The sequence below is a fragment of the Sparus aurata genome, chromosome 9 (assembly GCF_900880675.1).
Source record: "Sparus aurata chromosome 9, fSpaAur1.1, whole genome shotgun sequence".
Classification (NCBI taxonomy): Eukaryota; Metazoa; Chordata; class Actinopteri; order Spariformes; family Sparidae; genus Sparus; species Sparus aurata.
Genome location: NC_044195.1, coordinates 7,235,973 through 7,248,595, shown reverse-complemented (window position 1 = coordinate 7,248,595; position 12,623 = coordinate 7,235,973). Strand labels below are relative to the sequence as shown.

Sequence of the window (12,623 nt, the reverse complement as noted above, 5' to 3'; positions counted from 1 at the left end):
TGTTTTGTTGGTTGGCTCAAAGTTTCTGCTACCGATTAGTCAGACTCGCTACGGTGGTTGGGCTAACATTAGCCATATTAGCTAAGGCTAGCTCTTTCTAGTATAACTGTTATAGGCAGAAATTTAGACACATTACTTGACTGCCATATCGCAAGAGTTCCATGTGTAATTACTGTCTATATGCTTACATCCCAACAACATATTTGGTAAAGTGTTAAATTAGCATTGACAAAAAAATGTATACATTTACGGTAGTACTTGTCGTCACACCAGCCCAGTGGCATTATATTTGCATATTCATCAGGGAGCGGTACCCATCCAACAGTCTCTCAGTGCCATAACAATCTCAAGCGGCACATACCGTCATGTGTCGGTGGAATAACAGCGGCATAACAGCAGCATACCACTCCGAGAATCTGTATGCCAGTCTGGGGATCGGTATATACCACTCCGAGAATCTGTATGCCAGTCTGGGGATCGGTATATACCACTCCGAGAATCTGTATGCCTGTCTGGGGATTGGTATATGCCGCTGAGCAGCAATCGACATACCTTTAGCCACTTTTGGATCTCGGCGCTACTGCCCTGCTGTATGGCGACGGGTTGTGTACAAGGTAAATGAAACATCGCCAAAACAAATATTTGGCAAATGTTGTGTGGACAAAAGCAGGGTTAGTAATCCATTTGGTAGTACATGTGGAGTCAATCCTAAAATACTTGTTTTTGTAACATAGCGCTGCTCTTCCTCCGTGGAGAGATGAGTTTTGCTAGCCATTTCCCCTTGAACCAGTTGAAGGCGCTAACAGTACACTCTATCGTACGGTCCTTAATGGTCCTAAAGATGGCGGCCAGAACGAAAAAGTCACGTGACTGAAACCCATGAATAGATGAGGACATTATCTGATATCAGCTCTGCGCGCAGAGTTGGGAGCTTTTCTTTTCACCTGCAGGATACTTTTACAGAACTTTCCAAGTTTGTCCCATTTGGTTCAGTCTTGTAAAGGTTAAATGCCTCTCACCTCGCTGCCATATAATGCAGTTTTTCCAAAGCCTAAAATGCAAATCCTCTTTTCTTTCTAAGGTTTACCAGTCCTCTCTGAGGTCCTACATCGGCGTGGTTCCCCAGGATACGGTACTTTTCAACGACACCATCGGCAACAACATCCGCTACAGTCGTGTTACTGCTGGCAACCAGGAGGTGGAGAGAGCTGCCATGGCTGCAGACATACACACCAGGATACTGGAGCTACCTCAGGGTCAGGCAGGGGTGTGTGAGTGTGTGTACATGATAATGATGAAAATGCTGTTGGCTACTTGACTTGGACTTGTTGGCTAAAGCAAACCTGTGACAGCACCCATTTTGAATGCTGATGTTGCTAAATGTGAACAACAACTGAATAAGGATGATGATAATGAAAATACTGGCATTGTGTCCCACCAGGGTACGACACAGAGGTTGGGGAGAGAGGTCTGAAGCTCAGTGGTGGGGAGAAGCAGAGAGTGGCAATCGCTCGAACCATCCTGAAAGAGCCTCAGATCATTCTGCTAGATGAGGTGAGGGTTGGTGTTGGATTGTATTTGCACCTTTCCACAAACTAGATGTGTTATTTTGAGAAAAAAAAACAAATTGTGTGCATAAAAATGTCATCAATATGACCTTAATTTATTTACTTTTCAACAACTTTACCGACATGCAGACTAAGCAGCTGACATGCCTGTAGTGTGGCTCACGCACTTTCCTGCCTAGTTTGTACAAACATGAACCTTGAAAAATGATATTCACTGTCTGGCAGGGCGAGGCCATATTAGGTTCCCTGTTAATGGTGTAATGGACATTTGTGTTGTCATACTGAAACAAAGCTTCCATCAAAATGGAAACAAAAGCCTGAAATAGCATATGAAGATTGTAAATCATTTCTTTTTTTTTTTTTTAATTCAAACGTATCGCTGTTGGTCTGTTTCTCTTCTACTTTGGAGCCACAGGAACAAAAACATGAGCTCTTGCACCTGCTATGCCTATTCAGCCTCTGATTGGCTTACCCAGATAACCTAACCAATCATCAGTCATCATGCATGAATCTAACCAACCTAACAAAAGGCAATGAGCACTGACCAATCAGAGCTAGGGCGGGCCATGCCGTCACCATCTCAGGAGAAGAAATATTCAATAAATATTCTGAGCTGAATAATGCCGTTGGTTCAAACGGTAGGTAACCACCTCATTTTGATATGAACTATGTTGTTTTTCTGGATTAATAAAATACATTCTTAAATAGTAGTAATAATAGGAGTAAGCTGACGTTATTCAGGCTGGTGAAGAGTGGTTACTAAGCAAAGGATAGGTTGCTGAATGCTATGGGTTTAACAAGAAACAGCCATGATTAAAAGAGTTATTAGTCTTTGTATTAGTCATTTTTCATTTTAGTGTCGGATACAATTTAAAGACAAAAATCACTAATTTGCTTGTGAGCTTATTGATAATATGGGCTAAGGGGATTTACAGGGTCGTAGCTAGTATTTGACACTCCTTCATAACATACAAGACTTTTTTTTTGTATCCGTCTCAAAGATGTCAGGGAAGAAGCATTCTGGGCAGCAAAGGGTCAGCCACCAGAGGAGTCAGAGGGAACAGTGGAGGAGACTGAATTTGATAGGGAATGACACAGCAGAGGAGAATGAGACTCCAGAGGACACAGAGGTTGAGAGAGCAGAAGAGACAGATGAAGAGACAGCAGAGAAAACAGTGAACATGACAGTAGAAATGGGGAAAAAGTGGAGGGCTGTTATACCGCTTTCCCACCAAAATAAGCAAGTCTACACAGGTTTTTTAAGCACAGGTGAATACCACAAAAAACGCGTATTGACCATATTCCCACTTCCTGCAGGCTAGGCAGCCCGTCTGCGATTTTTATCTTAAGTGTTACATTGTACGTCACTGACATCAGGTTTCACGTCACGAATGCAACAGTTGTCACAGAAGAGAAAACAACAATAGTGTAAAAAGATGGATAAATTATGTATTTCACATAAATGAGTCATGTCTTAATTTTGAGCCATTTAGTCCAATAACATTATGAAAGTCTAGAAGAGCTGCACGGTTAAATTATTTTACCCCCATTCAAGTTAGCCAGGTGCTAAACCAAAAGTTCAGCGATCCAGGTATTTCCATATGCGGGGAGTCAACCTTTTTTGGCTTCAAAACACCACTGAGCAACTATCATAGAAATGAATGGGGCTCCACCTCGAACATTGTGTCCAGTAATAAAACATCCTTGAATAGCCTGTATCCCAACATGCGGACTCCCCTGCTGAGAGAAAAGACTCTGCTCTGTAGTCTGGTAGTACGGCAGTTACAAAAAGGTAACTTCACCATTGTAATATTTTGTCCACAGAGGCCACCAGAATCAACGCACGACTTTTTGTGGCTTTAAATTCACAAGTTTATCAATTAGTAGCCAAATTGTCTCTATTGGTTTGCATTGCCACAAAAAGTCTTAAATTGATTATACTGCCATACCACCAGATTACAGAGTAGCTTAATTCCCCAGGCTGTGAGACTCCTGAACTCATCCTCAATACAACACTCCATTAAAAAAAGATTTTTCTCTTATGTAGCATAATGACAATTAAATGAATGTTTAACCTTTATATAGCACTGTGTTTACTCCACCAGGCCACTTCTTCACTGGACACCCAGACTGAGAGGAACATCCAGGCTTCACTGGCCAAGGTCTGCACCAACAGGACAACAATAGTGGTCGCACACAGGTGACATTACTGCTAAGCTGTGTGTCGTATTATTAAAGGGATATTCCGGTGTAAATTTAATCTATGGTCTAACACACCTTGAAACTGTGTTAGACTCCCTCTCGAGAGATCAAATTTGACAGACCGCTAATTTACGGAGTGTTATCAACCTCAGAAACGACCGCACGACAACAATACACTGCAGTAAATGGATCCAAATATAAACCGCCACCAAAAAGCCACAAATAATGCTCAGAACAGCACCAAACTTCAGCAACAGTACAAATCTGGAATAATAATTAATGGGGTGATCATTCCACTGAAATTATTTTATTATACTGATCACTACAACCCCCCAAGTATCACTGAACACTTTAGAATGAACAGAAACATCCACCAGTCATGTTCATATTAAGCATGGATATGTCTGTTAATGCCAGTGATACTAAGTCCTTTTTACCCAAGGTGTTACCTGACATGGGGGTATAAACACACTGTAGAACATGACAGTGGTCTGTTACAAAGTGATTACAGTTGCAGTTGTGATACAGGACCAGGCTGAAAAGAAAAAAACAAATGTGAGTTAGAGAGATGAAAGGAAAAGAGGGATGTGGTGAAAGGAAAACAGGATTAGTCGGACACAAAGAGAGGGATGGAGAGATTAAATGGAAAGCTGATTGGAGGACATGAGATGACGCGTGATGACAGGTCAACAAAAGTAAAAGAAACAGATGTCTGGTTATTCATCAGTCTGAGTGATATTGAACAAGACATGAAAGGCTCTGACACTCGCACGCATTAAAATGCATCAAGAGTGATGTAGCCTGTGGTGCTGAACCCAGTTTTGATCATTTCCTCTGTGTTCTGCATCATTAGTACAATGGATTGTGTTTTGCTTGTTCCGAGGCTAACATTATCAAATCATGGTTTCTATTGTACAGAAGATGTACTCAGTTGGTCAGAAGCAAAATGTTATTTTGCTTGAGATATATTGAAATCCCACTCCCAATGGTTTCATTCCATGGGATGTGTATATAATGCTGTCTGTTGTCTTACAACTTGTATTCTCTGCATCTGTGGGTTGTATTAGAGAACTGGAAAGGCACTTGAAGGGCACCTTAGGTCAGCAGGTTTGCTGGTTCTCATAAAGCATGAAATCAAATATTTTTCTTCAAAATCTGGTGAAGTTAGATGCAGACAATTCACATTGTTTAATTAAATTCAATTAATTGAATTGTATCCGAGTATTTACATTTCCATATAGCCACGCTATAGTTTAATACCATAAAAGGTGCTGCTACATAGTGGTGTTCTCAACAACCTCTGCCGTCCCATTTAGACACCTAGCCACCCGCCGTTTCTAAGACATGTAAGCACTTTATAATTATTGTTGGCCATTCACTGGCCTATTTTATGTCAAAGAACAAAATGTGTAATGTCATCAGCCTGTGGTATGCCGGACATTCTTTCAGGCATTTAGATGAAACCCATAGACTTTGAGATGAGGGAACCAGAAGTGCAATAATGCTAAGTAATTTCTGGGATTTAGGAGTCATTCCTGCTGGTTCTCTATACAAATAGAATACCAATATCCATGTATTATTTACCCACACACATGACTGACAGATGTGTGTGCCTACAGCCAAAGAAAAACACATCTGATAGGAGAATGTTGGCACCTGCATGGAAACTCTGACCCATGCTTACAGACATTGTTTACAGATGCTGACTGTGACTAGTCATCTGTGAGTAGAACTGACACTAAAGCTCTGAAGCAATAGTCAAACTTGTTTATAGTCTGCTGTTCAGCAGACTGATCAATTATCATACTCTGGTAAAAATAAATAAATAAATCATGAATTTTGACTTTTGAAGTAGGTACATTCTACTATTTTAAATAGTATATAAGTAAGTATATAATTTTTGTTTTCAGTTATTTCTTTGTCTATTGATCCCAAACACGGATAATCAGAGAAGTCATCTTGTGAGTTTTTTATTCACAACCCTTCTTTTAAAAATGAACTGTATGGTGTTCATGTTGCACCGTCTCTTTCTCTGACCTTGTATTGACCAGTAGCCTTTGAACAAATTTATCCACCAGCTTCTTAATCTTTCAATAGCAGCAACAGATGGAGTCTGGTCATAGGCTCAGGACTGTTTATAGAGTTAATCAGTTGGGTCTTAAATAAAATTAAAACACACATACAATCAAAACAGACACACTATCATTTCAGTTTGATGGGTGAGCTGATATCTCTCTTCAATCAGGTTCAGTTATTGGATGGAAGGTATTTTCCCTTCTTCTGAACATGGCAGCTACTACTGATAGAACCAAGCTATGGACATCTCGCCTCATTTACACGGTGATGGAATAGGTGGTAGTTATGTACAATAATTTTGGCTTATCAGAGCTTGAAAAGCACAGGTGACATTAATACTAGTGTGCAACCATGCACAATAACATGACTTGTGTCTTCTGTGGAAAAATGCCTATTTGAGTCACCTGAAAAGGTCCAGTGTGTAGAATTCAGTGGCACCTAGCAGTCAGAATGCAGATTATAACTCACTGAATACCCCTCGCCTCATCATACAGCAGCTGCTAAAAACAAAAAAGGCACTTTGTAGAGCCAATGTGTTGTTTGTCCGTTCTGAGCTGGTATAGAGACACAACACTGCAACATGGTGGACTTCATGGAAAATGACTCTCCCCCTTTGTAGACAAAAAAGGTTCATTCTAAGGCAAAAAAATCACTTTTCTGTAATGCTACACTAATGACAATGTAATCATGAAATATGTTCTTATTTTTATGCCAATACAGCTTACTAAATCCTACACACTGATCCATGATGTAACTGGACAGCTGGAGAGTTTTCAACCTTGTGTTTGAGTGAATGCTCAATTCTGATTGGCTGCAGGCTGACAATTAACTAGCTGATGCGCTACAGTCTGTATCTAATCTGAATATCTTATTTACAACACAGGGTGTAGTCCTTCAGTACTTCTTCTAACACCACAGGATGGCGCCTGCAACACACAAGCTGCGAGAAGTAGCCTCTAGCATGTAGTCCCTCTGAACACGGGACTCCCTAGTGAATGCTGATTTATTAATTTAAATCCAGAGTATTTTTATTTCCTAAATCTAACCTAGTGGTTTTGTTGCCTTAACATTATCAAACTGGCTGAACATTGGAAATAGATACAATGCAATAGGAGCACAGGCTGGATGTCTCAAAGCTTGCTGAAGCGTGCACTACTATGTCCTGCAGAACCCAACTCATCCAGACAACATACCAAATTTTGTAGTCTCCTCTGAACACAAGTGGTCATCACAACTGAACCTGAAAGTAGCTGGAGAGACACTAGAGACTCTGAGCTTGAAACCCAATTCTTGTTTCCTTGCCATGATGACCAGAGGCTGTATGGCTCCCTACCAGAGTAAGAAGAAAGTTGGAAGAACTTTGTTAAAGGTAGAGAGGCATCAGCTGAATTTGCAGTAGAGGTGCAATGTCTCATCACACTTGCTTATCCAGGATTGGATCTCCAGCTGACAACTGATGCCTTCCTTAAAGTTCTAGGAAATCAAAAAGTGGCATATGAAGTTATGAACCGAGGTCCATGTTCCCTTGCAGATGCTCAAAAGTGTGTAGAGGCTCATGAACATGAACAGTTTGCTGCACTGACAGACCAAGTCAAGACCCTTTTACATATAGTAGGTGGCCTACAGCTTAACATTTCCAGTCTACATATGCAGAGCACCAACACACTAGAGAAACTTTCCCTGCTGCTAGAGAGGAAGCAAAACCATCATCAGGTACAGCTCAGCTGAATGCACTTCCAGTCACCAAGCCCAAACCGTGCAGTTGGTCCATGTTTTAAATGTGGAAACCCGGACACCTCAGGATGGACTGCATGAGATTGCTGAGCCCAACAGCTGCACACAACCATAGTGACAAAGACCCAGACCCTGGTTGTGGGCAGAAGGTACACTAAATCCAGATCACCAACACAAGGGCTACAGATTAGCTGCACAAAAAAAACAAGGATGAGAGTCTACAGTTTCCTGTGACTGTAAACAGCTTTCCAACACAGGCTATGGTGGACACCAGAGCTCAGACAACTGTTATCTCAGTGGTATCAGCTGTATCAGAGTTTCTGTGGAGGTAAACCGACAAACCTACATACTAGAGCCTTGCATCCTCTTCTTATCTATTTATTTGCACTAAATTGTCCTGTACTTGTACTGTCTTTTGTTGTACTGTTGTTGTTATGTGTGGTGTCCTTGAGTGCTTTGAAAGGCGCCTTCAAATAAAATGCATTATTATTGTTATCATTATTATTACATAAGACCTACCTTCTAAATGCGGGAGCTGGCGATGACATGAAGGCATAAGATGGACTGAATATCACCTTCAAAGTTGGATCCGGGCGCCGTTTAGCTCAGCTGGTAGAGCGCGCGTCCCATGTGCCGAGGCTCTGCAGCGGACCTGGGTTTGACTCCTGGCCTGGGTCCCTTTGCTGCGTGTCACTCCCCCTCTCTCTCTCCCTGTTTCCTGTCATATCTTCAGCTGTTCTATCAATAAAGCCATAAAAGGCCCAAAAAATATTTACAATCGACTGGGATGTACACATAGCCCCCTTAAGTGACTCTGTCCTTCTGTGATTGGATCTGATAAAGGCTTGTGATGTTGTCATTCACACCTGTGGCAATGTTTTTATCATTAATGAATTTGCGCACCCCAAAATAATAATGGGGATGAATCAGACTACTGTGTTGCCCGAGTGACCCTGGGGGAGAGCACCACCATACCACCCACATCTGAATATGTGGTGTGTGGCGAGGTGATAGACCCAAGTCCAGGTGTCTAAGCGATACTAGAGCCGTTGAACATCACAGAAGCTGTAGCCTCCAAGAAAGAGGAAATGCTTTTTCAAGCCATGCTTCTATGATCTGAAATGGCTCAAGCACGTTTCAGAGAGCGATGGGGATGATCTACCTTGACAATGTAATTGTCCTTTGAAGGGAAGGGGATGAAAGCCTAGACTGGCTCGCGCAGGTCTTCAAGTATCTCCACAGCTATGGATTGAAACTGAAGCTACCTGAATGTCACTTGCTTTAAGAGGTAGTCCTCTTGCTGGGCCACATTGTGAGGGGTGACATGATCTGCCCAAACCCAGCCCTTGTCAGGGATGTACAGCTCTGGGAACCCCAGCTTTGGTTGGGCTATGCAACTTCTACTGCAAGTTTGTTCTAGCTTTTGCAGAACTGGCAAGCTCTCTCCACAGCTTTTGAAAGAAGGGGGCTACATACCTGTCGACAGACAAGCACCAGGATGATTTTACACAAATAAAGGAAAAACTAACTAAACTGCACAAGTGCTGGGATACCCCACTGTTGGAGGCAAGTACATTCTCAATACTAATGGTTAGAGCCAGTATTGGAGCTGTTTTGTTTAATCTCCAGTGGGGAGAAGAGGAATTACTTACATATGTCAGCAGCCAGCTTACGCCAGCTCAACAGACTTGAGTAACTTCCTGTCATCCACTATATCCGCCAATTACGCCACTACCTACTGGGCAGGAAGTTCCTGCTGCGAACAGATCATGGCAGTCTCACCTGGCTTTTTCAGTTAAATTATCCTGAAGGTCAGTTGGCTAGCTGGCTGGAAGAGTTGAGCCAATATGACTTCCACATTGAGCACTGAGCAGGACACCAACACTGAAGCCATGTCACAGCGAACCAAAAGGAACAGGTGTGACTGTTACAAGGCTGGGAAGAATTTGTCTTACCTGCCATGTCAAGGTTCAAGAGCAGTGGGCAAGGTTTGAAGATGATGTTGATGATGTTGTGCCGTTGGCAGGGAATTGTATCCAGTCCAACAGCGAGACCAATGATGATAAAATTTAGTCAATGGAAACAAGCCAGCCACATTCAACTATGTTGGAGACCGCAGTATTCTAACTCCACAAAGCTGATCCTGTCCTCTTCAGCATCCACATTTAGAAGGAATCTGGGACACTCCTTACTAAAGATCAGGTGATGCTTGAAAATCCTGCATTGAGAAGTTTGGGCTCTGCTGGCCTCCAGTCACAAGGATTCTCTACTATTCCTGGGAGAGAGTGGGAGCCCAGCGCCCAACTTTGCTGTTATTACTTCCTGTTTCCATGCAAAGAGGGGTCCTACAGGCTTGCCACAGCCCTCCTCAGTCTGGCCATCTTGAAGAAGTGAAAACCCTTGAGTGCCTACACCAGAGCTACCAGCGGTATGGAATGGGTGAGGATGTGTGTCTGTTTGTGAAGAGATGCCAGCACTGCAATGCATGCAAAACTACAGGGCCAGTGAAAAGAGCCAAGCTGCAAAGCTACCAGGTGAGGGACCTCTGGACCATCTCCATTTAGACATCCTCGGTACACTCTAGTCATAATTGACCAGTTTACCCGATGGGTCTGTCCCTGACCAAGGGCCTGAGATGACAGCAAGGAAACTTGTGTACAACTGTATTGCTTGATTTGGACCCCCTCTTGAGTTGCACGCCAACCAGTGTCGCGATTGTGAGAGTTCTCTGTTGCAGAGCGTATGCAAGGTCCTGCAGATCACAAAGACAATACCCCTTACCATTCTGCTTCTAACAAACAGGTGGAGCAGCTCAACAGAACCTTACTCCAGATGATCCGCTATGTGAACTAGAACCAAAAGAACTGAGACGAGCATCTGCCTCTACTCATCTCAGGTCAAGACATCCAGTCATGGGGTTCACACCTAACAGGCTCAAGTTGGCAGGGGAGTTAATCGTCCAAAGGATATCCAGTCTGGGGCTGCAGAACCCAAACCTGACTGAATGGAGGTAGCAGATTTCCTTTACAACCTGGGAGAAGGACTACAGAAAGCACAAAATGCAGCAAGAGAGCATATTCGCACTGCCCAATAACTCAAAAAAAGGATTTACGATGTTCCAGTACAAGAAAACACCTAAAGTGTTGGAGATTTGCTGTATGTGAAGGATGACACCAAAAACAAGGGACTAAGCCCCAAGAAGGGCCTTTGATTTTTTTTTCTGCATGCTGTATACCTGTCCTTTATGCGATTCAATTGTGGAAGCGCAGCAAGATAATGCATCATTAGTCAGTTTAATGCAGAATTGACCAAAACATCTTTAACATTTTTCAGAGACATCCACAAGTTTACTCAGTTCATAACGGCATGTTTAATTTGGTCACCTATTGCTCCTTCTGGGATAGGGAAGTTAGCAAATGAGACTAAATTTAACACGGATAAGACTTTAGACATGACCTCATCTGTGAACATTTATGCCTGAGTCACATCAGATTCACCAGCAGTGGTGGTTGTTTCATGTGTATGCATAAACAGTGAAGCAAGTTTGCAGCAGGACAATTCTCTTTGAATTCAGTACAGTACTCAGCACAGACACAGATTCTCTCTCTTTATTTCACCTCTCCTCTCCGTAATGATATGCTCATGAAGTAAAGTACATTTCCCCTGCAGCAGTCAATAACACAGAATATAAACACCTAAATATTGAGGTCACCTGCACAGATCATTGCTGCAGTTAGGTTGATAAACAGGAGTGAATATAAATCCACTTTTTAATCACAGAAATTAAAGATTAATCTCTCCTCCCGCTGGTAAACGGTTCTGTATTGAAGCAGACTCTGAAGTGACTCCAGGTGTTTATTCTCCACCTGTTCTGGCTCTAATCTAGACTCACCTCTGCTTGGCCCTTCACACAACACTTGGCAAACATCTTTTGTTTTGATGGAGAGCCCCTTAGCAGCAGTTACATATTGTATGTTTAATGGTTTTTTAAAAAAATATTTAGCAAGTGACAATGGGATAAGCAGGATAATTCCATTCTAGGTGTCCATAAACAGGAATTAAGGGACTCCGCGGGGGCAACTGCTCTCAGCTGTGAGTCGGAGTGTTTCAGTTCCAACGTCGTCCATTTATATCTATGATGCACCTCGTTGGGCATTATCCCTGACAAGAGGACCGCATGTTTGAATAGGCTGAACCTGAACTGTACCGTCATTGGACTTCTTAAACCTTTCTAATGATAAACTTGTTATGGCAAGAAGGAAAAGCACAAAGCACAGGTGTAACTAATAATACAAATGATAGTAACATTCCACTGAAGTGTCCCAATAATCAAGTACATTGTGCCCAGCCTGGAACTACATCTTAATGCAAATCAATCATCATTAATGTTATAGTTGAAACATCTGTGCATTTCCTGCTTTGACATATGAGTTAGGAGTATGTCTGTTGATGAAAATGTTGATTTGTCAGGTAATCAAGTTGGGTTAAGAATTTATTTGCGGAAGCTGGACTTAAAACTTACAAATTACATAATAATGAAAAAGGTAATATAATACAATAGGATGAAGAGATCACATATTCCCTTATTGAAGCCCAGTATATTCAGCACATTATATATATATATATATATATATATATATATATATATATATATATATATATATATATATATATATATATATATATATATGTATATATATATATATATATATATATATATATATAAAACCCAACTTTTTTGATTCAGATTCATTTAAAATCTTATGGAACTGTATTTCCTATTCTTTTTTATATTACTTGGTATCTGCACATTATGAATAAATTATGTAATTAATATTAACATCAGGTCAAGACACATGGTTAACATGAGCTGATGTGATTTTATCCTTCACTGCCTCCCAGCCTAGGAGAAAATGTGCAGTATAAAGTTTATCCTGAACCTAACCTTTAACAACAGGACATGACATATATACCCTATGTATACTGCCTGCTTGTAAACACACTGGATTCTTCTTGCTGTGAAGCCTGAATGAGCGGAGAAAA

At 41.6% G+C, this 12,623-nt stretch overlaps 1 protein-coding gene across 1 annotated transcript in view; it reads left to right on the top strand.

Annotated features, from left to right (window-relative positions):
• Positions 1-12,623, top strand: part of abcb6b (ATP binding cassette subfamily B member 6 (LAN blood group) b) — a 54,239-nt gene that overhangs the window by 33,911 nt on the left and 7,705 nt on the right. Inside the window, exons 15-17 of the mRNA XM_030427631.1 lie at positions 1,082-1,256; positions 1,442-1,554; positions 3,674-3,768. Of these exons, the coding sequence (XP_030283491.1) occupies positions 1,082-1,256; positions 1,442-1,554; positions 3,674-3,768 (383 nt within the window). The remainder of the gene's footprint in view (positions 1-1,081; positions 1,257-1,441; positions 1,555-3,673; positions 3,769-12,623) is intronic.